Source organism: Molothrus aeneus, chromosome 6 (genome assembly GCF_037042795.1).
Source record: "Molothrus aeneus isolate 106 chromosome 6, BPBGC_Maene_1.0, whole genome shotgun sequence".
NCBI classification, from domain to species: Eukaryota; Metazoa; Chordata; class Aves; order Passeriformes; family Icteridae; genus Molothrus; species Molothrus aeneus.
In genome coordinates this window covers 50802995-50830007 of record NC_089651.1, presented here as the reverse complement: position 1 = coordinate 50830007, position 27013 = coordinate 50802995, and the positions used below count along the sequence as shown (strand labels likewise).

The following is a 27013-nucleotide window of genomic DNA, read 5'->3' as shown; positions in this document are numbered from 1 at the left end:
TGTTTGTCACCCATCGCCCCTCTTTGGCTCATAGAGAGGTCAAGTCTTGGGAGAGCACTCCAGCAACACAGCTCCAGTGCTGAGGTGTGTTTGGTACATGGCATTAGGTTAGAGCTAGCCCACAGTGAATGCAGAGACACTGGATACCCCAGCCCTCACCACAAACTGTTTTGCTTTACAGATTTCTTTCTCTTGTCCCACAGTTCCTGCTAAGGTAGACATAGCAGGTGCTGAAGTGCAGCATCACGGAGCCAGTGCACCTTATTGCTCTTTTAAGAATGCAGCCCTTCAGCTGCAAGAGCCTGCAGTACACCAGTCAAGAAAAGGCTTATCTGTATGCCCCTGCACCAGGGGTCTGCTGGACCACACACCACCCCCCCAAGTTTATAAATGGATCTTTTCTCACTTCTCAGTAGAGAAAGACCTCGAGCCTTGCAAAACATAGAAATGCTTAACTTAAAAATCGTGTAAAATGTTTAGTTCCAAAGGACCCCTCATTAGTTCATTAAAACCTCTGAACACAAGGGAGATCACTTATTTCCAAACTGAAATACAGCTACCACAAGGACTTCTCACACTATCTAGCATGAAAGGGAGAAAAAGCAAGAACCTACCCTCACACCTCCTTCCCTGCATGGCATTTACAGAGTTCACTAAATTACAATAGATACATATTTTACTACGAGAACCAAAATTTCTAAGACTACTCATTTTTTTAGATTCAACTGGACTTTGCCATGATCATTTCCAGAGTTTCAAAGTTCAGTCCTACTGAAGTCCACAATTAAATTTCTATCACCTGCATGTTGTCTGGATTTTGCTTCTTACCCCATCATCACATCAGTAATTATTTACTGTGTTACACTGAGGTTTATTACACTGCCTCATATAATACATGGATAGAAACTCATTAAATTCAATTTTAAAATTTAATTAATTCAAAATTCAATGTTTAGGTTCACAGTTAGTAACCTAAAAACGATGGCTTGATTTTTCAGATCATTTAAGCATAGTCCTGTCTGCCATTGCCCCATAAGTTTGGCTTGCATTTGGAAGCTGTAAAGCAAAAAGGCAGGAATGCAGACACTGGCTTGAATAAAGACTGGCCTGAGCCTCAGAATATGCTAATGCCTGTAAGGTTTTTATCAGTTTAGATAAAGACCTCGTTGCCCCCTGTGGCCCAGCCAGCCTTGCTGGACCACCCATGTAGCCACAGAGCTCGGTCACCTCCAAGAAGCCACCCTGGGGCACCGTGCTGTTCATGGGGCACTGAGCGCTGGGACAACGTGGGTAACGCACACTGTACCTGCTCCAGGGCCAGCACAGGGACCCACCTGCCACATCCTGCAAGCTCTGTAAAGCAGCATCTCCACGTGGGAGATGGAAGGATGCTTTCCAGGCAGCAACAGGTCTGGGTAAAACAGCTTGTGAAATGCTGCATAGGGAAGGGGAAAAGGAAGCAACAAACAGTAATTGATTTTGGTAAGCATAAAATAAATATGATACTCTCTGTCAGGATCTTTCTCAGGTTTCACAGGGATTTTTTTTCACCAAAGGAAAAAAATAAAGTAAGAGCTGCTCCTAATGCTTCTGACTTCAGGGTACAGAAATCTTTAACAACCTCAAGGAAATTCTAGACACCAGTGCCCAGTTAGCCTCACTTGAGTGTACAAGAGATGCACTGGGAAATGTCAAAGGCTGTTTCAGTCTGCTGTTTTTCAACACAGTTGTAAGAAACAGAAAGATGTAATTTTCATAAAACACAAGGTTCATGACAAAGTTTAATTTGAAAATATTTGCCTTTACTAGCTTGAAACAAAGATTGTTTCTCTATTTACATATCAAAATGTGTTCATCTATTCTGCATCTTAGGAACCTCACTTTTCAAAGCTTAGCTTAGGCTCCTGTTCACACTCTATTCTCAGATGACTAAAAGCCAGTAGCAATGCTTCACATATTGGCCTGCAACAGATTATAGAAGTCATACTTAAATCCAGAAAACATTTCTTCATTCCTGTTTGCAGGAATCTTGATGTAAGTTTCCAATCAAATACTGGGCCTATACTGTTAAGAATGCAAACCACTTTTATCACAATGAAGTGTTTATTTCAGATTTTAAATCCAAAAAGGCGATTAGTTTCTACATTCCACAATACCTAAAAACAGTGCTAGAGGTCTCCAATGCTAGTTTTCAAATGAATATAATATATTTATTCAACAATCAGTCATTTCAAAGCAAGATGAGAATATGATGGACCATGTCAGATTTTACCCTTTGGAAGTAATGGAGTGTGGACAATCTCACTTAATTACTTTCTAAAGGATTAATTTAGTGAAATCATGTTAACATATCATTATCCCCACCCCATCTCCCTAAAAAACCTCAGGGAGCTACTTCCACATTTTAATTATGTAATGGGCGAACATTTTAAATTGTGATTCATGGAAGAAGAGCATCATCCACAGCTCCTTTTGCACTCCCTTTAAGCTTTCACAAGTCCTTATGGTTGCCCAATTAGTGTCATTTGCAAAGAGCAAGCACCCAACATAAAATGTACTCATTACACCATTTCATACAACCTTCCTACTTATTCTCTCTCATCATCCCCAAGATTTTAGAGATCAAAAGACAGGTTCTTTATTACAGCTTCACAAAACTTCTCTTGACAAAAGAACTGCACACCAACTTTAAAATTTTCATCTTAAATTCCTAAGGAAAGGAGAAAGAAGAGGGAAGTCAGAATAAAACCTATTAAAATGTATGTCACTGACTGGTGCACTCCCTTACTGTCTCCTCACGTATATTCACTTTTTAATAATGCACTTTTAATATAATATTAATCTTATTTGAATTATTTGCATGTGTTTTAAGGTTCAATAAAGGAATTTCAAATTTGCTACTTTTAATTAGAACTTAAAACATATATTTTACCAGCTCCGTAAAGTACTATTAAATTTTTTAAAAACTCCTTGAAGATCAGATAAAGCATGTTTTTCTGCTGAGAGCCCAATGCTTTAATTTGCAATTCTGTATGTTGTTTTATTCATGATAAAATACTTGATACTTGTAGTTTCTCTCCATATTGCTAACACTGACACAGATTCTCTGTTGAGGTTTAACTATCACTAGAGGATTCTCTCATGACTGGTCTACATTTTCATTTGTTTTTAGAAGCTTAGTTAAAAAAAGAAAAAAAGGAAAAAAAATTAAATTCCAGTAACTATAATTAACACCACTCATGACTAGCACAAGTATTAATAATTCATGTTTTGGAAATAAATAGCTAATTAAAGGGCAACAAATTCAGTTTACTTATATAGTGTCTTATTAGCAATAATATTTTGAGCTCTAATAGGCTAACAATATATATTGTGCAAGTGTCCATTGCAGCAAGTTATTTTTAATTCATAGCATACTGATTTATTCTGCATTCAATTACTGCACATACCAACAAAAAAAGTGTTTCTGTATGCCACCTCTCCCTCCCCTTTACTCCAGTAGCGAAGAAAATTATTCTAGAACCAATTCCACTCCGTATAGCCCAAAATGCATAAAACTGACACTTAATGTAGAGTCCAATTCAGCATTTCCTTTAAGAGCTTGACTGCAAGAGCCAGAACAAATCTCACTGAAAGAAAAATTAAGAAAATGCTGTCTAAGCAATGCTGTCTAAGGTAATAAAATCTTCTGTCCTACAAAACTGGTAGACACTTCAAGTGGAGCATGGCCTCCATTCCTGAGTTCAAAACATGCTGCTGTTCTGGAGAGAAGAGGTCTAGAGATGAAACATGGGAAAGCCTGATTTGTTTCTCTGACTGTGTTGTTTTTGAACTTCTGAGAAAAACAACATGAGTAATGCTATTAACATATTTGCAACATCTTTTTGAACATGCTTGCAACACCTTTTCCTACACAGAGTGCGTGAATCTGCCCAGTGAACACTGAATTAAATCCAATTTTGTTTTGCCTTATTGCTAGGAAGTGATCACAGTAAAACAAATTCCAGTCTCTTCCAGCCCTTGACAGATTTGAACTGGTGCCCTGAAAGCTACAAGGCTCAACTTACCATTGTTCCTTCCCTAACCCATTCCATATTGTGTGACTTTGGTCCAGCTGTAGGAAGATGTGGCTGCATTTAGGAAGGTTAAGGAGAGGAAGTGTGAGAGTCGAATGGGAAAAAAGAGACAACCACCAGAATAATACTGTCCATACAGATTTCCTGTTTGTGGTACTCACTTCCTCGCTGACAGGCACTGCTCCACTTGCAGATACAGGAGTCAGAGGGAAGAGGTACACATGTTCAATTTGTTTTCAGGAATGGAGGAGATTCAAGAAATCTTCAGAAACAGAAGATTCAAACCATAAATAGACTGGAAAGAACTGAGTCACACAATTTACTTTTCGTGACTTAAGTGTGACTGACAGTTATCAAAGCTACTACCTGTCAAAAATCTTAATGTGATTTTGGGGGGAGGGAGCCAAAAGGAGCCATTAATTTTTAAGAAGTTTTTTATTATTGGTCTATTCAGCCTGGAGAACAGGAGACTGAGACCTCATCACAGTCTACAACTTCCTCATGAGGGCAAGAGGACAGGCAGCCACTGCAGTGAGCAGCGTCAGAACCAGAGGGCAGAGCCTGGAGTTGTGTCAAGGGAAGTTTGGTTGGATATCAGGGAAAGGTTCTTCACCCAGAGGGTGGCTGGGCACTGGAACAGGCTCCCCAGGAGCCTGACAAAGTTCAAGAAGTGCCTGGACAATGCTCTTGGCACATGGTGTGGCTCTTGGGGATGGTCCTGTGCAGGACTAAGAGTTGGATGATCAGTGATCCTTGTGAGGCCCTTCCAGCTCTACATATTCTGTGATTATTCTGCTCTTTTAAAAAGATAAATTACAGCATAGTTTGTATCAACTTAAATTTTTCTCTAAATTTTTTACTAACAATTAAACTTCATGTAATCTGTTAAACAGAACTGTAATTAATATTATGGAGTCCCTTGCCAAATATATAAATTTCATTTAGAAATAATGTTTCACACTTTTTTTTACTGCTTTACCCAGATACTCTGAAGTTGAAGCTTCTGTCAAACAAGGTAATTGTAGTTGCAGGAATGGCCATTTGACAGCTATGATTTTCCCAGTAGCTACATGAAGGACATTTAAAAGATGCTACAAGTTCCAAAGAAATCATGGATAAATTTTCACTTCCATCTTTAAGTCTACCGAGGCATTTTGCAGGAATCTCAGATTTCACCCTTTACATTTCAAATACCTAATAATCCTGCCCAGAGCAATTACTGTGCTGAAGGCTGTGTAAATAGATGGAGAATAGATAGATAGGGATTTGTGGTCAGAGCACCCACAAAACTCTGCCCACACCCTTCGTGTCTTCCCAACCTGTCTGTAATCAGTACTGATCACAGCTGCAGCTTAGTAAAGCAGCTGGGGGTGAGATGAGCACTGTCTCTAATTCCAGTATGTGTCTTGTTTGGCAGTGTTTCATGTCCACCATGGTTCTCTCCACCAGTTTTTAAGCAGATGCTAAAAACCTCAACACTATCTTGCCTTATCAGTATCCTTCCACTTTTACCTTCAGCTTAAATAACACATGACTAACAACCTGATTGACTGTAGATAAACATACTGGCTTTCTACCTAAAAGTAACTTCTATACCAAGAAAGGTATCTATAACCAGGCACACTTAATATTATCTAAGCTTTATTTTACAACATGCAAAATAAACCAACAGAGTCCTTCATTACCTGGAAAGTGACAAGTAAGTTGAGAACTGTCCTTGAGCTTTAAGAGGAGTTATTTTAGTGTCTTTCTTAAAAATAAACAGAACAGGCAGAGCAACTAACAAAACATTCTGTGCATCTGAAGACTGTCCTCTGAAACTGAAGAGGGAGATACCAAACTAATCAATAAATATGATAAACTCCTCCAGAACAGGCATGTACTTTCTGCTTAGTTTACAACTAAGGAAACTAAGGCATCAATAATGAAATAAATTGCCTAAAATCACACTGGAAGTTTGTATTTCTTGCTTTGATGTTATCTCAGACTGACACTTGTGTTCATTAACACAATGTTTCTCCAATGCCAACTGTAGCTTTACTATTCTGTAAAAAGGAGTTTGAAGAAAGTAGGAGTCTTTGAACTAGCTGTGCTAAATATTTGCCCTAGATTTTAGACATGCAGCTCAAAACTAACATATTTGCTTCACCCTCTTTCTTCTCTCCCTTCTTTCTCCATTTACCTTCTTTTTTACACATCACAAGCCGTAAAAACACATTACTAAATAATCATGCAAACTAAATCTGCATATGAGTGAAGACCCAAATTCTTCTCCTGAACCCAGTGCCCTTTCTAGAAAGACAGGAGCAACTCTGGGGCAAGTCTGCTCTTGTATTAACTTTTTTCTCCCTGACCAGGCCTTCCACCAGTCAAGGTCCTGCTCCCTCATCCCCATCACAGCCTCCTGCCCATTACTGCTCCCTCCCTCCCTGTCCCCTCTTGGGCTCCCACCCACTCCAAACAAGGAGAATGTACTGACAAGTGGGAGAAGCTGCAGCCATCCTTGGCCCAGGACAGACCTTGCTTACTACCCTAGAGGTGACCCACTGATATTTTTTCAGGAGCACAGCCTTTACATCCTCATCTTTTGAAACAATACATACGGGCAATCTCTTTATCTTTTATTCTGTTTGAGAGCACCAGAAAATTCCATCATGTCTTTTCTTGTACAACTAAAATTAATCCTATTCAGAACAGGAACCTTTACAGCATACAACAGTGACCACTTTGAGTGCTTATCAGCCATTCTGTATGTCACTTTACCATATACTAAAATCATATTGTCTTTCTATCTCTACCACTCACTTGCTTTGTTTGGTTTCTTCTGTATGTCTGCCCCACTCCCAACTTCACATCATTTTTCATACTGCCCATTATACATGCAAGAGCTTTCTACTTTCCTGTAATGCAATTTTATTTACCACTTTTCAACCTCAAAACCCTCACTGGCATCTTCTATTTGTATTTTCTTCCTCATGGGTCATGTGTGAAACACCTGATTACCTCAAGGCTGTATTCAAAGGCTTGATTATCTTTTATTTCTCATCTCATTTAATATAGTCTCACTAAGGGTAACTTGCAAAATGAAGGGCTTCTGAACTCAACCACTTTCTTTTATAAGCAGAGAATAATACAAACTTACAACAGCCCTTGAGGTCGCTATCTACAATGAGACAAAGCTAAGCAAGTGATTTGTTCTAGAAACAAATTCCAAAATATAATAATAATGAATTTGCTAAGATTTTAAAAACTATGTACAGTATAAATACATATGGTTTATTTCCATCAAGTATAATAGGTGCTCAGAGTTACCAAATCAACATGAGGGACAGTCCACAGGAATAAGCTACTCTATTTTTCAAACTATTTAGAAAGTGATGCAACTCTTCTTCTGCTCCCACATGCAGGCTACTATCATGACCACTGTAAAAGCAAAGCCCAGGGATTTTGGTAGGAAGATAGCTTGCTTATAAATGGATTAGAGTATAAACTTTGAAATACATTGCTGTATGCTTCCTCATTAAAAACACTTACAATGAAATATTTATTAAGTTTAGGCAAAACAGGCATCTGCTATTAGTGTACAACCCCCATACATAGTCATAGTTTTCTCTCCTGAGGAGCTCCAAAAATAGGGTGTCACTGCACAATGCCCACACACACAACTCCTGCTGCCCTAAAAAAACTGCTCCCACAATCTCCAGGTCCACACATATCAGAGTTTTCTGCAAATCTGTCCCTTTATTGCACCACACCACAAAGAAAATAATGTGAAATTTGTCATCTTCACAGCTTCCAAGGAAAGAGGCAGCTATGTCTGATGCAGTTGCTGTCATGAAGCAATTTTGTATGAACCTGACTCCAGCTGTTCAGACAGCAGTAGAAAGCAGAGACCAGTACTGAAATGTAGAGCAATAAGAGATCCACAAATATGAAATATGAGATTATGAATGCTCACAATTTTGCTGCTAGAAAGCAGTAACTCGTACCAAAGTAAGGTATTTTGAGATTACAGTTTACCATGAAGAACTCTCTGTAATATTTAGAATAGCTGATTTATTTCCCTCAAGGAAAATATCAGCTACTTGAATAATCCCAAGTACTATGCAGGCCAATCTCCAATACTGCCTGTGAGGACACTTGCAGTTCCTCATCTCCTTGCTATTTTATGACCCATCACTGCAGCCTGGCAGCTCCCCTGTCATGCTGCCACCCAGGTGACGCCACCACTCCAATAACCCCTACCTTAAAAAACAGCAGAAAGAAAAATCAGTAAGTGCAGGCCAACTCCGGTAACTCCACACAGGCACCTCGCACCTCCACACCGCCCTTCCCTTCGCCGGTGAGAGCGGCGCCGGGTGGGCTCCGGGAGCGGGGGCTGAAGGACACCTGCGTCCCACTGCGCCCCCGGGGTCACGGGCAGCTCGGCCCTACACATGCATGTAAATACAAGTCTTATACACATAGATATATGTTTATTTGTATATATGTACATATATATATTTATATGTATATGTGTGTATGTTGGCATACGCGCAACGGAGACACGCAGCGGTGGGCGATCGCTTGAGCTGCCGGATCTGCCTTTGGGGAAGATGCACACAGACATCTCTACCGTCCACACACGCACACGTATCTCCGCGTATTCCCATGAAGGAGGTGCAGAAGTTGCTCGCAGAGGCGCCCCGAGGGCTGGCAGGTTTCCCGCCGAATAACGGGGGAGGCTGAAGGGGGTGAAGTTTCCTCCCTCCTCCTCCTCCTCTCCCCGAGCTGCGCCGCGGAGCCGGGCGGCCCTGGGCGGCGGAGACGCCGCCGGCAGCCCCGGACCAGGCCCGCTCCCGGCGCTGCCTTCCCCGCGCCGGCCTCCGCCTCCGCCCCGCCGGAGCGCCGGGACCCCGCCGCTCGCCGGGGCCGGCCCCCGCCCTTACCGTTGCAGAACTGGAGCAGCGAGGAGGTGTCGTAGAGGCTGCTGTAGCTGGAGAAGCCGTCCTCCATCCTGCCGCTGCGCTCCCGGCGTCCCCTCGGCTGTCCCGGCGGCCGCCCGCTGCCTGCTCGCCCACACGCTGCGGAGCGGAGGCGGCTGGGGCCGCGGCGGCCTCGCTGCCTGCCTCACTCAGTTGCCATGGCAACCCATTCACTCTGCCGCGGCTGGGGCGGCGGCCGCTCCGCTCCGCTCGCCGCCGAGCGCGGGGGGAGAGCCACGGGGCGGGCCGGGGCGGGCCGGGGCGGGGCGGCCGCCGGCACGGCGCGGCCCGGGAGGCGGGGGGACCCCGGGGCGGCGGGGCGAGAGCGGAGCCGCGTCTCTCGGCCGGCTCGGCCGTCTCTCCTCGGCGGAGCCGCCGGCTCCGGGCCGCGGCTGAGAGAAGGACGAGCTGCCGAGTCCCTCTGCCTTGCCCGGGGCCGGACGCGAGGCCCGGCGAGACCGGGTGTCCCGATCGGGCCGGGGCGGAGCAGAGACGCTGCCCGACCCTGCGGCGGGAGATGCCCGCCCATAACCCGGGGATTAACCCGAAGTACCACCGTGGATGGGCTCGGTCAGGGCGGAATGCGGGGCAGGGGTTTTGCAGTGCAGCCGGGCAGCCCCGCGGACACAGCCTCAGCATCCCTCCCTGCTGCCTCTGCACTCGGCTGCCTAAGCCCTCCTCTCGTTTCTTCCTCTGAAGCAACAGCCTGCCTGTATTTGCACCTTATGCCCTCCGCTGATGTCAGCGGCGATTCTCCTGGCTACAGGATGGAGCTGTCACGATAACATTGTAGTTGATACTCTCTTACAAAACCAAAAAGAATTATACACACTGTAATTCCTTATGCCACAGTTTAAACTATGTAGTTCGAAGAGTGATACCCTTTCCCAATACAGGATACTAAAATAGCTTTCACTATTAAAAATATTTTTGTCTAGGTATATTCATAATGTCCGTTTGTGTTGAGGTGAAGTGGTGGTCCAAAACTGGTGGCTAGTAATATTGTAAAATTATTTGATGCATTTTGGGCTTCAGTTTCTGTGCCAAGAATGTTGAATTGTCCAGAGACTGAAAGACATTTTTCGTCCAAGCTCCTCAAGAGACACAAGAGAAATAGTTCATTGCACATGTATAGCACCTTTCAGCTTGAAAAATGCCAAAGCACTTAACACATCATGCCTTCAGTCCCCAGTCCTTCCAGGAGCTTTTTGCACGGCAGTTCCATCATGTGGATCCACTTACAGGCGTGGGTTTGGTATATGTGAGTCTTTTCACCAACCACTAAACCATGGCAGTGCTAACACAAAAGTATGCTATAAAATTAGGCAGAGATATCAGTTCCATGTTAAAGCAGAGTGAAAAGTGCTCCCTCCTGAATTGCCAGTGCCAATACTGGTAGAGTTGAAGTCATCTCCAGCACAAGCACTTACCCAGCCTGATGTGCTTAAACTGTATCAGACAAAACCAACTGCATTTTATAGCTGTGAGCTATAAATAACAGAAAATTGTGGTAGTTTGGTGTTATATTTAACAAAAAAATCAAAACCAGAGATTTAAAAAAAATAGAAAATTACTTCAAAAATACAAAAGCATATAGGTAACCTTAGTGTTTTAAATGTCATGATTCATTCTAATCTTGAAAATTAATACTGAGTATTTAGGTTTTCTCATGACCTTTTCATTCATAAGCCATCAAATGTTTCAAAGATGCTATATTATTCTAAAACACTGTACACACACAGAAAGACATATGGGATTTTTGGTAGACAAGTTGCAACAAAAGAAAACTGAAGTTCATTTTCAGTAAAAATTCTGATTAAGAATTTCCTTCATTTTAAAACATTATTGCCATCATTTGGATATTATTTTTGAGGTTGAGAAATGTTTTAATGTGCTTATTTTCCACCATCTTGAGACAAGATGTGTGCTTGGCATAAGATGTCAATGTTACTTTAACCTCTACCTCCCTCTGATGTGTAAGGTTTGGAAAACAAAAATATTTAACCAATGCTATCTAAAAGTATTATGTTTGTAGTAAAAACTGTGTTGTCAGAGAGATTGCTACAAAGATAAGAGAAGGTAATGCCCAGTAACTTTTATGAGATTTGTCAAAGTAGGATAAAGGCCAGAAAGAGGCAATGCGGCTCCATTTCAGAGAGTAGAAATTGAAAGTCACTTAGAAACTCAAATCTAATCTCTTCTTAGAGAGAGATGCAACATGTAAAACCTTGCAATAGATTTCCCACTGAAATTAACAGTGATGGTGTCTGTGAAGCCTTTCAGCTCAGCGTGCTGCAAATCAGCTCAGAGATGTGACAGAAAATGGTCTCAGCTCCAATCTCCAGATGCTGTTATGATTCCATTATACTATAAGAGCAAGGGTTAGAAGAGGAAACACTTTCATAATTTAATGATTTTGAGACCTGTAACAATCTCATTATACTAAACTGCACCACAAGGCACGAAATGAAAAAGAAATTCTGTCTGGCTGTGGGAACAATGGGACAATAGATTGGAAGGATGCACTGATGTCTCTGGGAATTCTTCTGGTATGGTGAAACAACAAAAAAACTTCTAGTTGTCCATTTTTCAGTATACTGTGGCCTTCCTAATTTGTACATTTCAAAGGCAGTTCTGTGGTAAGTGTGCAACCATAAAGGTGGGGATGTGGCATCCTGAGCAGTACAGTGAGGCTGGTGTATTGGGAAAGGATTTGTTGCTGTACACTCGTGCACACTGACTGCTGGCAGTCAGAAACTCCATGATGTTACATTTTAGAAAGCTGTATTTTACACCTAATGATTTAACTTTTGTTCATCTTCAGTAGTGTAATGCAAATAACTATTAGCTAAGTGAGAATAAAAGAGCTTTCACCCATCCCTCAATGAATTTTCAAGAGTTAATATACTCCAATATTAGGACAAAGAAGACTTGCTTTCACTTCCTGTTAATATGCTGTAGTCAAATATCACTGAATCACAGAATATTCTGAGTTGGGAGGGGTTCACTAGGATCTACTGAAGTCCAACTCCTGAAAATTTTGATATTCCATTTATCTCTTCCTGAAAACAGGATCAGGCTGCTTTCACCATGTGGTGGTAGCTGGACAGCCTGGCCTTCATAGCTGCCCCCTGGGTGTGTGCTGAATGCCACTGCTTCCAGGAGGCTTGTGTGGGGACAGATGATGGCACTGGCTGTGGGAAGGACGCTGGGATTTGGCTGTCAGTGGCAAAGCCTGCTGTGCAGAGCTGCTGCTGAGCCCTTCTGTGCAGAGTTTACAGGAGGTGAAGGCTCAGTTCACCACAGACACTGGAGGGCTCTTCTTTCAGGTCAGTGCAAAGCCTGTCTGCTGAACAGATCAGGGAAGCTTGGATGGCAGCTGTGCACACTGAGTGTACATTGTAACTAGAGAAATCTTCATCAGGCAAAGCATCTAGCACCATCAGCAAATGTGCTGGTTTTGCTAAAATTTATCAGTGGATATAATTATAGCATCTATTTTACCATGACTAACTTTTGAAGATCCCCTCAAGCTCTTTAGCAATCATTTGATAGGTCACGTTTACTGCAGCATGATCAAAGGGAGCTAAGCTCATTTCTGTAGCTCACTGTGTTTCCATTTAACATGTAAAAGTCCATTTCACCATTCATAGTCACCTAATGCAGCAGTTGGTCTCTGTTTGAGCCTGGAAGCTTTTCAATTGGAAAAATTCAAATGGAATGCTTGTTCAAGGTTTGCTTTTCCTCTGTGAGTCAGAAGTTTCATCTATTAAAAAGCTGAAGCACTGCAACACTTGGTGCCTGGGCCCAGACTGCAATCCAAAACACAAGGTACCATGTGTGTGCTTCTCCCTGAATCATCTCATTCAAAACAGAAGAAATGGGCATGTTTTCCAGCTGTTCATCCCCAGCACTGAGAGTTAGATGGTCTGAAAGCTGGCATCATAGCACAGACACAGTGCCCTGCCTCAGCATTGGACACACAGAGCTTTGACAGAAGCTGGGGGCCAGGGCTGAGCAGCACAATGCCCAGCAGCAGCAGCAGCAGCAGCAGCAGCAGCAGGAGCAAGCTGCACACAGCAGGAGCCCTGGAGAAGGAGGAGCCAATGCATGGTATAGGAACTAGCAGGGTGAGACCAGCACGTAGCAGAGAGAAGCTCTGGGGTTAAGTTTTGGATTTAGCTTCCTGAAATCTGATGAAATCCTGATTTATACTGATTTTTTAAAAAAACCAAACCCTGTTTATTTGTTTTCCCTTTCTATTCAGAAAGCAGCATGAATGTTTGGGTTTTTTAAGAGAATTTCATGCAGTGAATATATTGTCTTTATTTTGCAGAAGTGGCTTTTTCTCACTGCTAAAACTATCTGCAGGTACTGGCTATCAGGATCTCATCATAGGCTCAAATAAGGATTTCCTCTCCCAGTGTGGTAGGAAAGGAAGAAGTGCCTTGCTGCCCAGTCTCCTTTGTGAGAACACTTCAACCACTGGAATAATCATTCATTCTAAATAGCAGGACTCCAGTGTTTCAGCCACAGCAGGGAGCTTCATGAATGTCACTACAAAGCAGACTTCATGCATGTGGGAAAGATGGGGTATAAGAGGAGGATCACCATTATACCAGCACAGTCTGAGTGCATTAAAAATACAGTATAGCAAATGTGGGATGAAACCATCAAAGCTATGCAGGTTTAATAATCCAAATGAAAATATGTTGCAATATTTCTGCATATATCATGTTCTTTTGAACTACATGTATTGGAACTATGGAAGTTTCCCTATAGTTAAAATGAATAGTCATAATCATATTGTCCTGAAAAAAAACACTGTTTTGCAGATTGGTTAATTTGTAAATACAAAGAGAATACTTTGAAGATGAAAAGAATAATGCTTTCCACATCTATGACTCTTCCTATTCAAAGAGGGGACGGTGCTCAGCAAACACTGATGCTTTCAGATTTGCACCACCTTTTTGAAATAAATGTTGGCTTTATTTGCTTGTTTGGAAAATGGGAAGAAAAACATGACACAGCCAAGGTCATGCTGGGAAGTCTGTGACAGAATCAAGCCAAAATAACTACCAGTTATTGCACCAACTGCAATATGAGTCTACTGAGAATATCCTGCCTGTAAACACTGAAGATACTACTTGTATGGTTTGTTATGAAATGCTTTCAAGCACAGTGCCTGTGGTAGAAATACTCTTATTTTTGCAAGGCCCCCTAACATGTTGGGTTCAATGCACATCAATGTATGTAATGGCCGAGTGCAGCCTTACTACATCCACAGCTGTGACATTGAGATTTGAAACTGATGAGAAGCAGAATGTATTACAGACACACAGGAATGCAGCTCCTGTTCCATATTCCATTGCAATCTGCAGATGGGAACAGCACTTCTGAGATATTAATACTCTGTGAGATTGATGTGAAGAGGCACAGTGATGGATAGCATCACACAAAATGATCCATCCACCCTTCAAAATTACTCCTTAGAAGTTTTCAGTTATAACTCAGTTCTGCAACCCTATTTTTGGTGGCTGCAGCTCCCAACAGAGCCTGAAAGTTTCTGCTAGCAGAGCTCTATGAGATCTATGTACCCAGGGGCACAAATCCTACCTCCTGTGAGAGGGGCATCTCTGGTTCCAGCTACAATAGCTTTGGCACAGGTTCACTGGTTCAGGGCACAGGAGGATCATCCCTACAGGTCTGTGTCACTTCCCAGAGGGAATTCCCTCCCAGCAGAAGGATCTTTCCTGCACCCACTGGAACCTCAGGGAGCCTCCAGAATGTAGGTATGGGGAAATGCTTTCAGCAAGTATGAAAAAGTGATGCTTCTGTGTGGCTTGCAGCACACTGACACCCTTCTGCACATGGCTGAGATGAGTAGTTTTGTTTTAATTTCTATGCTATGATTATAAAGATGTTACTGCAACAGTATATATTCCAGAGATCTATTTTATGCATATATTTAAATAATATTTTTTTTAAATTTAATGTCTGAGTTGTTATACAAAGCCACAGCTACATAAATCTGTGCCTTCTGAATTATATTAGAGAAGAATGAGACTAGAGTAAGCTATAATAAAGACATATTTCTTTAAAATTATATTTAAATAACAGCATAGTAAGTTGATAATTTAAGATGTCCACAAAAATTGCCATTTTTATACAAAGTGGTTCTACAGAACCCATTCTATTCATCCTTTAGAAGGAGCATTTTAACTGGATTGTAACAATTCACATGAACATGTAAAACCCAGACTTACAAAACAGGATATTTGTCCAAAGGACACATCAGCTACACTGTGAGAAAGAAATCTCTCTCTTCTGCAAACAGGTACCCACAGTGCCTATGATGAGAGGGAAGGATCTCAGCACTCTATTTTATATTCCCTGGCCAGTAGGATGGTGGTTTAAACCTGTGCTTTACCAGAACTGATATTGAAATTTTCCCAATTTCCCGTGTCACTGTTTCACTGGCTTTGGGATCCAGCACAATCAAGGGCATCTCATGGGAACTGATGTGTACCAGGAGAATTTACTGTCAGCCATGTAGATAACAAAGCACACATAAAAATGTATGGGTAAGACAAAGCACCATGTTGGTTCAATATATTAATTTTAGAAGGGTCTAGACAATCTCATTTACTGCACTTTCTACATTTGCAGTTATGTTACTGGAAATTTGCCCAGATATGGAAAATAAATGATGGCAAATGTCTTCTGAGAGATAGCTGGAAAAAATAATGTATTTCTTCGGGCAATTTCATATGTTATGCTTGCTTTTAGTGAGTGATTTATTGGAAAAACTGATTTGTGCTAATAAACAAGTAATAGGAAATAACTGCAGAGAGTTTACCTGTAATTTTAACTCCTGTCATCACATAAGCCCATTTACCACTTCAACTAACTTAACTTCAAGTTTTACTTATCCATCCACCTGTATCTTTCACCAAATATAATATTAATTATGCTGAAAGAGGTAGGGAAGAAAGAAGACAGTATTTCATTTGTATGGTGTGGGTTATTTCTGCAGGGGACCATACCAGCTCCACTGGTTCAAACTCATTGAATTTCCATGAGCTTTCCTTGAGTGGGTGGAGGAACAGGAGAGTGGATTGCAGTGTGACCTACAAGGGCTAGGCAGGAATTCCAATCCACTACACTTGCAGATTCCTTTGATATCTTACAGAGCCCAAGACCACCTACATTGAGACCTTCATCCCTCCACTGCTTTTGCTGCCACAGCTTATTTCTGCTTTCCCAGGTCAAGATCCCAAGACACAACCTGGGGATGGAAGGAAACAGTTAAATCATCAGCTAATCTAAGCTTGCCTGGCTGGAGAAACAAGCAATAGGAAATAATCCTTTCCTACAGTTTTCAAGATTACTTTACACTGATTTCCAGCATAGGCTGCAGCTTTTATTTTTTGTGGGTAACTACAGTTCTGAATTAAACTTTTTTATTTACTTTGGAACAGAATTTGCCTTGGAAGGAACTTTTTTTTGTTCTGGTCTGTGCAATCACCCAAGGCCCACAATGTGATCAAAGCAATTCTGTGTTAAATATGTTTATTCAAAGTAATTTCTTTCTGCAGGTTCATAGCAAGTGCATCCAGAAATTTAGATAAATTTCACTTTTGAACTCCTTTGAACATATAAAATGTAAGAAATAAAATACAAGAAAGGAAGTGGTTGAACCAAAGAAACCTTCACTGAATTGCCCAGGAGCATAAATAGGCATTAGGATTTACATGGCAGGATCAAGTCCATACATTAATAAAATGTTTGGCTTTGGTGAAAGAATTCTGGTTGTTCTTAAAACACCTCTGCCACCCAGTGCAAGGTGTAGGATTACTAATCCTCCTCAGGGTAAGCCATGCGTGGCATTCTTCTTTGGTGCTGGCATTCAAGAGAGTCCTGGAGGAGGAAAAAGTAATAGGGGCAATAATGGCAGTGTCTGAATGAAGCCCTGAGAGCCAGCCCAGCCCTGCTGCCTGGCTGCCAGCCATCCAAGATGAAGAACAATCGTACATTTGTCTCAGATACCAAGTTACCTAATTTTCAAAACGTTTCCTGATGCAGCCCTTTAATTCTTAAGTATTTCACCACCTGACGTTTCTCTCTCAAGCTTTCAAAGAAGCAAGAGAAAACCAGAACTACAGATAACTGAAAGAAGAAAAACTAAAATGATTTTTTCATTAGCAGCCACAATTTAAGGAAAAAAGGGCAAGAAGACAAGTTCTTTTCTGCTTTTCAATGCTGGATAACCCCTCATTGTCCCACTCACTTTCTGACAGAATAAATGCTAGGATAAATAATAGAGCGAATCTCAAAAGAAAAATATGTATTGTGTGCCATAAATTATACAAGCAGATGCAGCCATGAACAAGAGAATTAGGAACATAAAACCCCTGCAGTGTACACGGGCTGGTGAAGGGCTGGGAGTTGCCAAGGGATGCTCTGTGACCACCGTGCAGTCCAAGCTAAGGACTTACCCTAAACATCAGCCTGCAGCCCTGTTATGCAGGGGTCTGCCACCTTTTCCGTTGCATTCTTCCTCTTAAACAGCTCTTTTTTTTCTTTTTTCTTTTTTTTTTTTTTTAATATCAGTAGCTGTTTAATGATTATTTTGGCTCTAACCAGCTTATGGTATATTTTACAATGTCCAAGAAATCTTGCCCTGAAGAATTTTGCATCTTCTGCCCAAACTAACCCTTCAAAGATTCCCATATTAAGGTGAGTTTCCCTAAACTAAGGGGTGGGTAGAATAGGTCAAGGGCCAGCTCTTCATGTGTAACCTTGCAGAGCACCATCAGCTTCTGCTGAATTCTTGGTTTCATTCCTTTTTATTTATTAGAAAAAGTGCTACATAATTTTTGGGACTCTAAACAGAAATAATTACAAATAACCTAGCTGCTAAATGTTCATCAGAGACTCCATTCAATTAAACAGTCCTTTGGCAAAGTCAAATTCTGGATCCAGATTTTTCAGATTTAAGCATCCTTAAAATCTTCTTGTTCTTTCATGACATCTTTTCAAGACATCAGCAGATATTTTTCATTCAGCACTCATTTCAGCAGGGGAAAAAGAGTTTTGCAATATTGATGCAATTTATTTTTGTGTGACCAATTAAGAAAATAAAAACATTTCAAAGAAGTTGATGTCATTAATTTCAGATAAGTAAGATGTTTCACAGAAAACCCACACAAGACTGTGGTAAAGGACTTTTTTCCAACTTCACAAATGACATTAAATGCCATTTTATGACCATCCAAGAGTAAGGAGTAAATAATACTTTATGCTGGAAAAGAATACATGTGACTCATGATTTACAGCTGTTGTAGATGTGAACTTGTGGAAAATGATGCAATTAGAGGCCAGAGGCAGAGCAAAATATCTATTCAGCTCTGCTGAGCAGATCAGAACTGCTGAAGGGCTGCAGAAAAAAATGTCATTTTCTCTTTTGCTCATGTCCTCCATAGGCTACATTCTGCTTGGAGTTACTTCATATTCAAGCAGTACAGTTAAGGGATAGTCTTGATATGATTTAGCATTTTTTATGTTTTCCATTTGTCTGATGAAGAGTGCTTGCTCTGTCATTCATTCACCATTTCCTTCCATGTGAAATTAGGAAATATGGCATATGAAATCTGAAACCCAGGTTTTTTCCATCTCTGCATGTTTTCCCTTGGAGCTCAGAAACTCAAGTTCTGCCAGTGTAGAGGAAGGAGAGGAAATGTAGCAATAAAGTTCCTGGCTTCATCACAAGCCCCTTTCTGACCTGACCAGGGGAAAGTGTGTGGAAAGGGACTGAACTATCCAGGATATAGATGAATGGCAGAAGTATGTTCATGTGAAATCAGAAAGGAAAACCCACAAAATAAGATCTAAGCAGGGACAGTGAGGCTACAAGATGTCATGCTACAAATGCAGAGGAGGAAGGCCAGGAGAGTGCTGGTTCAGCACTCAGGGTGCAGCTCATGACAGATGATGTGAGCAATGTACAAGTCATTGATGACTTTTTGGTATCTGTCTTCAGTAATGCTGTATTTCAACAAACATAGTAAGACAATCCTATTGCTGATAAACATAGCTACACCTTTCTTGCTTCATTCCACTCCCTGACTGCTTTCCTTCATCCCTCAGTCACAGGGATCTGTAACGGTGTGCAGAGATCTGGATGGGGAACTGCTCCAGCTGAAAATTAATCCAACAAATAGGTGGTAGTTACTAAGTTCAATTAGTTCAAGCAGTTTGATCCATCTCTTAGCTCCACCACAATCAATGTTTTATTTTAAGTTACCTAGATGTATTAACTTCATCCTCTCATGCTTAAAGGGCAGACTGATTAAGTTTCTGAGTGACTGGATGTTTAATGTGTGAGAGGATCAGAAGTAGGAAAGCATGGGACATGTAGTTTAAATTGGGAAAAAAAGAGTAGTAGATTATTGATCAGTTGATTAAATTAAATTTCTGCTCCAAAGTTTAGGATTTTTTAGACATACATGCTATGAGTGTTATGTAATAAAAGGGAAGTGAGTAGCATTCAGTTTTCATTGTAAGAACAAAGTCTGTCAAACCAGCTTAGTTCTTCCTGTGCCTGTATTGTGCTGTGGAAAGGGAGTTGGTGTCATGTAACTCAACTTCCATAAGGCTTTCTGCACACTCATGACAAATCCTCTGATCGTAGAGGATCAAGATCAGAAGCTTGATCCTCTAGAAGCAAATGAGGAAACACAGCCTTGCTGACCCCACTACACCTGTTCAAACAGGTCTAAGACTGTTGAGGTAACCATACCTAAATAGTGGCACAAAATGGAAGTAGGTATGAAATATGATCCTGCACCATCTTCCACCTTAGTACCACTACAATCCACTTTTTCATTAGTGACTGAAAAAGGAAGCAGGAGACATACTCAGTAAATGTGCTGGTTGCAGCTCCGCTGATGTTTTCACATGAGGTTCACAAGTAATAGTCTGGTGCACCTCAAATAATACCAATTTACTTAAAAAAAAAGAAATCTCAATTGCTATGGAACTAAAATATAAATTACAATATTGTTCCATTGGTTTTTGTGTGTCCTGAGGAGATAAATTTTTCCCCATTTAAGTCATTGGTAATATATTCTTACCACCTCCAAGAGCAGGTGGTGAAGAAAACAGTTTAGTTTACAACAGACCAGAAAACAAAGTTTATATACCAAAAGACAAGTCACTTTACTGAGTACTCGTGTGCAGTGCTACTATTGTGAGGGCTAGTGATGGAGAATCAGCCTTTCTTCTCTCAGTCACTGGTGTGTGTCAGGTCAGGCCAACAAGAAGCAACCACAATCCACTAGTGCTTGTTATAAAATGAGATAATGACTCTTTCATTCTTGTGTGTATACAAAGCAGAGTCAAAACTTGGCCCAAAAAATCACTATCACAGTTGCAACAGTGAAATGCCAAAAGCCTGAGCAGGTATTAGGACTGAGGTGCCCTCATTATCTGCTTCCCTAGCAGTACATGGGATGCCTAGGATTTCATTTTTCTACTCTGTTCCCTTTTTTGGATCCACTCCTTTAATGCTCCTGCGGACAAGCTGATGAAGTGGAAAGGCAATTCACACTGACTGAAGTATTTGTTTTCAGTTAAAAGCCACTATTTGCTGCTTAGCAGGCAAACACAAACACCTATGGAAAGAAGAGCTGTCGTGGCATTTGAGGCTCCTGAGCATCTGTAATCAGCACATCTGAAAATATTTTATAGTGAGTTTAGCCTATATATGTCTTCATATCACAAAGTACTGCTAGGGACAGAATTGGATGTTGGATGTGTTTGTATTACTCCCTTGTATGAAATGAAAGGCATTTATGCATCTCTTTTATCTGCATTCACACACACCTACACATAAAGGCATTCTGTCCTCCCTTTCCCTTATAAAGAGTGATGACCTAGTATGATTTATATCTTAGTGACACAATCTCCTAAACAGGCACTGAAAATGATTATTTACCTCGAGGCTAGACTATCTAATTCCTGTACTTGTACTTTGCAGTACTAACAGAAGTCTTTTCTATAAGATAATTTTGGCTTTTGCATTATCTAAGACACACTTTTAAAACAATTAAATATATTAATCTTTTATATATTTCTGAACCTAAACCACTGTGGTTAAAATCATATCTTCACACTTTAAAAAACTCAGGTTCTGATTGGGTGTAGTAATGTGACATTTGAGAAAGCTGTGGCATTTGGATCTATGTCCAACAGAGGGAGGTGTTCAGAAACACGGCTCTGGTCCAAACTCTTTCTAAGAGTAAGGAATTCAGCAGCAGGGGAGAGAAGGACACGGGCAGATGCATGTGAGCAATACATGCTTTACTACTGCAACTCAATTCCTTTAGCTGCTCTCTGACAACTCATGTGTGGGGTCACTGCTGCTTACAGATTCAGACCTGCTCAGAAGATTTAAGATCAGAGGATTTTTAGATCAGACAGGTGACAATATCACCTCTGCTTTGAAAGGGAACTATGAAGCTCTTAAAAAGAAAAAACACTACTCATTTCATATCAACCTCTTGATGTAAGATAAACTCAAGCAGAGGTCCAGTCTGGCAGGCACTTTGGGCTCAGTAAAAACCTGAGGTTACTCGGCTGTGCTTTCCTCACAGGCTGTCTCTATGGCAATGGGAAAATATTGTGAGGTATAGGAATGAAGGGAATATGACTCAGAGAGTACAGAAAAAGGAACATTCAGAAACATAATTCCCAATAGGCACAGAGTACACTTTTCAAAATACACACAAATCAAAGAGAATCTGCCTCTGCTTTGCCCCGGTGTTTTTACTGGAGAATGCAATTAATAAATAAGGAGCTGTAGTGCTGCTTGTTTTCATTCCCTCTATTATCAGAGGGAAACAGAAGCTGGTGGTGGAGGAAACAGCAGGACTCTGCTCTGCTCCTTTGAGTTGTGCAGCATTCTCCACAGGGCTGCCATGTGGCTGGAAGTGTGTTTATCAGTAAGGGACAGGTTTGGACAGACTCCCCCTAGTCAGTGTGGTACTTCCATGGCCTTTCCAAGTGGAAAGGCTCCTCCTTTCACTTCTGAAACCACAGAGGCCACAGGAAGCTCCTGTGTGAAGTCCCCTGTCTCACTGACCTGGGTCCCACCAAAATGGGATTTGGCCCAAATAAAAAGGCAGTAGCCCAAGGCAAGAGCCATCCTGCAGGGAGACACCCCTACAGAGCATTGCATGAGCAAGAACTCCCAGGCTAACCCAGACCTGTGCTCTGACTGGCCCAGTACCAGATGGGCTTCAGCTTGCCACACAACAGGCATTGATAAACAACTTTCCTCCCCAGTTTTCATCTTTAGATATTTAGTCCCAGAAAACAAACAAACAAACAAAAAAAAAAACCAAAAACAAAAAAAAACCCAAAACAAAACAAAAAAAAACCCCCAAAATATATATATGTATATTATATATATAGACACATATATATACACACATATATACACATATATATGTACATATATATACACATATATATACATATATATATATGAGACAAACTCAAGTGGATATATTTATATCCATATTTTTTTCCTTGCTTAAAAATATCTCCTACCTCTTGCAGCTAATGATGATTTCGTGGGCCTGTATTAGCACTAGTCATTCTCTAAATCATTTATGCTTTTGGCCTCAGTAGCACTCTGACATACTTAGTCCCACAGGTCAGTTGTGCATTGTGCAAAAGCCTGTCTTTTAATCAAATTTATATACTTAGTTTAATGACACTTTATCCTTGAACTCCAAGAAGATCAGATTAAATGCTCTCTCTATAGCATTCATTTTTTTCCTACATCTGTCTTAAGCTTCCCTTCCAATTTAACTCAACTCCTTCAATCATTTCTGCCCTGAAGGAGGTGAGAGCTTCCTTCCTTCTGGGACCCGTGGAATTTTGGGACTGTCCCTAAGGTTCCCCTCCTGACCTGCAAGTGCTGCTTCTCCATGAGAAATGCAGTGAGCTGATGCAGTCCTGGGCACCCTCTGATCCTGCTCCCCTGAGTTTCACTGGGGGAGTCCTGAGGCACCAACATGATTATACTGTATTCCCTCACTTTAAAAGTGCTGGCCACCAGTATTGTTGCCCAGCAACATGAAACTGTGTGTCACTGCTGGCTTCATTAAACTTTAAAAATATTTTTCCTTGCCAAGTTGAATGAATAATTGACGATGATTTCACTGTATATTTAGCATGTCCATTCAAATTCCAGTATGGAGGTAAAACAGTTTCATATACCTAGAATTAAGAAGAAATGACTAATACTGGCTGTAAAATAAGATGCATGGCAGAAAAATACTTGCACTTAGAAAGCAATCTGTATATTGCTCAAAGCTGCTGTATCAAATAAATGTCCAAACCCTGTAATTATTTCTTTATTGAACATGCTGCGCCTTCCTTTTTTGCAAAGATTATTAAATCTTACTTTATACTTTCTCTCTAGAAAAGACTGCAACAACTAACCTTTTAACTACTTTATTATACTATTTATTTGCTATACTGTGCCTATATTTGCTACCATAGGCAATTGAACACATTAAAAAAGCATAAATAGAGAAGAACAGATTTCAACACTGATATTTTCTGGTTGAGTAATAGTGCCTGGGGTTATTCAAAGAGAATGGGTTGTAAAACTCAAGTGTACTTTCTGTCATCTGACTGATGGATTGCTTGTTACTCACCTCTAGCAGTCCAGCTAAAATAAATTGCTGCAACCCTTATCAGTAGTTTCTTTTCTATTATATGTGAGAAGTCCCAATTTTATCTAATTGGTGGCATTACCAGAACATTTTTCTGCAAATGTGGAATCTTCCTGGTAAAATGCAATTGCTACTTCAACCCATGAGAAGTGCAGTTAGATGTGTATCTGTGAGCAGAATGGAGAGGACCTAAGCTGGGAGCTTTGGAGATCTCCAAGCTAAATGACTGCCAAAATAAACATGACTGGAGATAGAGGGATTAATCCTGTAATCCTCACTTAAGCAAAATTCCTGCTATCTTCAGTGAGATTCTCACTGGGGAACAGCTGTAAAAATTGGCCTAAATGAAGCAGAAATGAGAAAGGCCAAATTCTGCCTCTGGGTGTGAGCGTGTGACTTCAGCAAAACCTGAAGTGTGACACCATGGATCTGGGATAATCAGCACATAAATTCTCACCAAGCTCTATAGTATCAAGACTTTTCTTGGTATAAATATGAGGCACATCCATAACCCCACAGGGAAATGTTTTTATCCAAGGTTCACTAAAAAGTGAGAATACAAGTGAGAATACAAGTACAAACTAACATTCAGAAAGAAAATGTTAATTTTATTAAAAACTATCTTACATTTTAACCAATCCTAGGAGTGTTTAGAGCATTTTTCTTCACTGAACTCAGAATTATTGCCCCCATTTTCTATCTGGGGTGGAAAAACAACATGCAAAGTTATGTGATTTTCCACAGACCACACAGCAAGTGATTAGTATCATGGGGATGAATTAATCTTGGGTGTAAATCCATAAAGATTAATGGAGCTCTAACAGGGATTAATTTGGCCCATCATCTCTAAGGATAGCAAAACCAATTAGATGATGTCATTAATCTTCTGGTTTGTAAAGGACTGTTTCTTAAGCAATACTGAAAGAAAGGCAATAAAACAGGAATGACCAGAGGATCCACTGTAACAGATGAATTGGTTGTTCCTTGGCAGAGGATTCCCAGCAGGAGCCTTAAACTGTGAGAGCAGCCTCGAGGTGCCCTCAGGCTCCATCCCAGCTGAGATGCTCTGGGGCAGTCATTTATTTGAGGGTTGGAGAGTCAGCCCAGACTGCAGTCACTGATTAGGTTCATGTCTTTTCTTAGGGCATGACTTCCACACGACTGATTTGGAGTCAAATATATTTATTACGGCCCTGGGAGCCCCAAATCTTTGGAAAATACCAAGTGCTTAATGTCCTATGGAAAGTAGCACTTGAAAGATTCATAAATTTTAAAGCTTCCACTTTTGAGCTTACAAAATGTGAACAATCCCATTAGAAAGAAGCCAGTAAGAAGAAATCTATCCAAAATCTGTAAAACTGACTTGTTCTGAGATTTGGGGGAAAAAATTCTTCTCATTCACTGGTTGTGACAATACACATTTTCTCATCTTAAATTCTGAAGATGTTCCTGATGCTTGCAAAAGGGTCAAAATTGGCCCACAGCAGAGTAGAATCTTTCTACAATTGGCCTCAGAAATTTTATTTTAAAAAGAAGGGAAACAGAAATGTTTTTGTTAAGGGGTAATGACCAGCTATAAAAGATGCACACAAAGCAGTGATGAACAGAACAACAAAAACCACAGCTTCTAGACCATGGTTGATGGAATATATGGAAAAAGAACATCTGTGACATTGGCAAGGTCTAGCATGAGGACATTGAATAGGAGATAGCGAATTTGTGCCTGAAAGTTGTGTGCATTACCTAATAGGCCTGGTAAAAATGTTCCACTGGAATGCTGAAAGCAAATCTTGGCAACAGTGAGATCATTAAAACCCTACTGCCTAGAAGCCTTCATTCAAAATGTAACAATATGCATCAGGTTTTTCATTATTATTATGAGAAAGAATATTCAAGCTGTAATAGGGATCTTCCCATCAATAGTTCTGCTTGAGTAAGTATTGAATGGCAGAGATTTCTTAATCAGTGAAATTACTTAACACTCCTTTCATGGGGATGTTCTTGGATAGAATAAAACCTCTCCTCATTTTCTATACTGCAGGAGTTCAAATGAGGTGATGTGCTTGGGCTGAGAGTGCAGCTCCATTCCCGAGGGGCAATGTTGTGACATTCCCTGGCACTGTGGTACAGGAGCAGGGCTGGGAGGAACGGGGGTTCTCAGCTTCCTCCCCATCCTACTCACCCCCAGCACTTTTCAGGAATGAAATGACACACTGCTGCATCTATGTGTGAACAAAGAACATGGTAAAAGCACCTAATGAGACTATGAAAGAAACCTAATTTTGGCAAGGAGACTTGAGTAGGGAAGATGGAGGGGGGATGATAATGTTTGATAATCTTTCTGAGTTAGTGCTGGTGATGTGATTACACTTAGGAGTTGGTACTGCTAAGTACTGGTGCACATATGCCTAAAAAGTGTGATGTATAGAATTTAATCAGCCAAAAATAAAGAAAATGTAAATAAAAAGTAAATAAATGTATCAAGGAATGTTCCTACATGGTATCATGTATGTTTCAGAAGAGTAATGAAAACAACAGGAAATGTGCTTCAGAAAAAGGTGTCATCTTAGACCCATTAGATAGATAGATAGATAGACAGACAGACCGATAGATAGATAGATAGATAGATAGATAGATAGATAGATAGATAGATAGATAATGCCCATTTTAACATCTTCCTTTGACAGATGGATCTAAAGAACTATTCTGAGAAATGCTTCAACACAAGCCTATGTTTCCAGAACACTTTTCAGACTATAAAATGAAAATATTTCTGTTTCTTTTTTTCCTTTCAATTATAGTCAATGACTATTAGAGGAAGAAATAATAAAAAATATTCTTTTCATAAGTAGACATTATATTTAACATTTTAATTTCTAGGCAGAAAGAAAATTGTGTATGTAGATGGTTTTATTTTTGTAGACTAGCTAGCTTAATCCTGATTTCCTTTCATTTTAGGCCAGCTTTTTCATTTGTGATTAGGGAAAATGGATAATGATCACATCACCACTTATCCAAGCTTTCTAAAGTGCAAATTTGCCTACAGCACAAATACACCTGCAGTGCTATAAGCACAAGACCATGTAAAGCCAGACAGTAAATGTAAAACTGTGTAAAAGCTCTGCAAATTGCAGTAAATATAAACCTGGTCATACTCTCAGCCCTGGTATGGCCAATGTAGGAGCTGGATACAGATAGCTTATCTCATCTTCTGCAGCTAATG

The 27013-nt window shown here is 40.6% G+C and overlaps 1 protein-coding gene across 6 annotated transcripts in view; it reads right to left on the bottom strand.

Annotated features, from left to right (window-relative positions):
• EML1 (EMAP like 1) overlaps positions 1-27013 on the bottom strand; it is a 121852-nt gene that overhangs the window by 70514 nt on the left and 24325 nt on the right. For 2 of the 6 annotated variants that reach the window (XM_066551512.1, XM_066551505.1), the window contains exon 1: positions 9005-9219. The exons of 1 other annotated variant lie outside the window; for it this stretch is intronic. In XM_066551512.1, coding sequence (XP_066407609.1) covers positions 9005-9071 — 67 coding nt within the window. In that variant the 5' untranslated portion in view covers positions 9072-9219. Of the gene's footprint in view, positions 1-9004; positions 9220-27013 lie in introns of those variants that run through there. 3 more of the 6 variants (XM_066551508.1, XM_066551509.1, XM_066551506.1) reach the window with 2 other exon arrangements.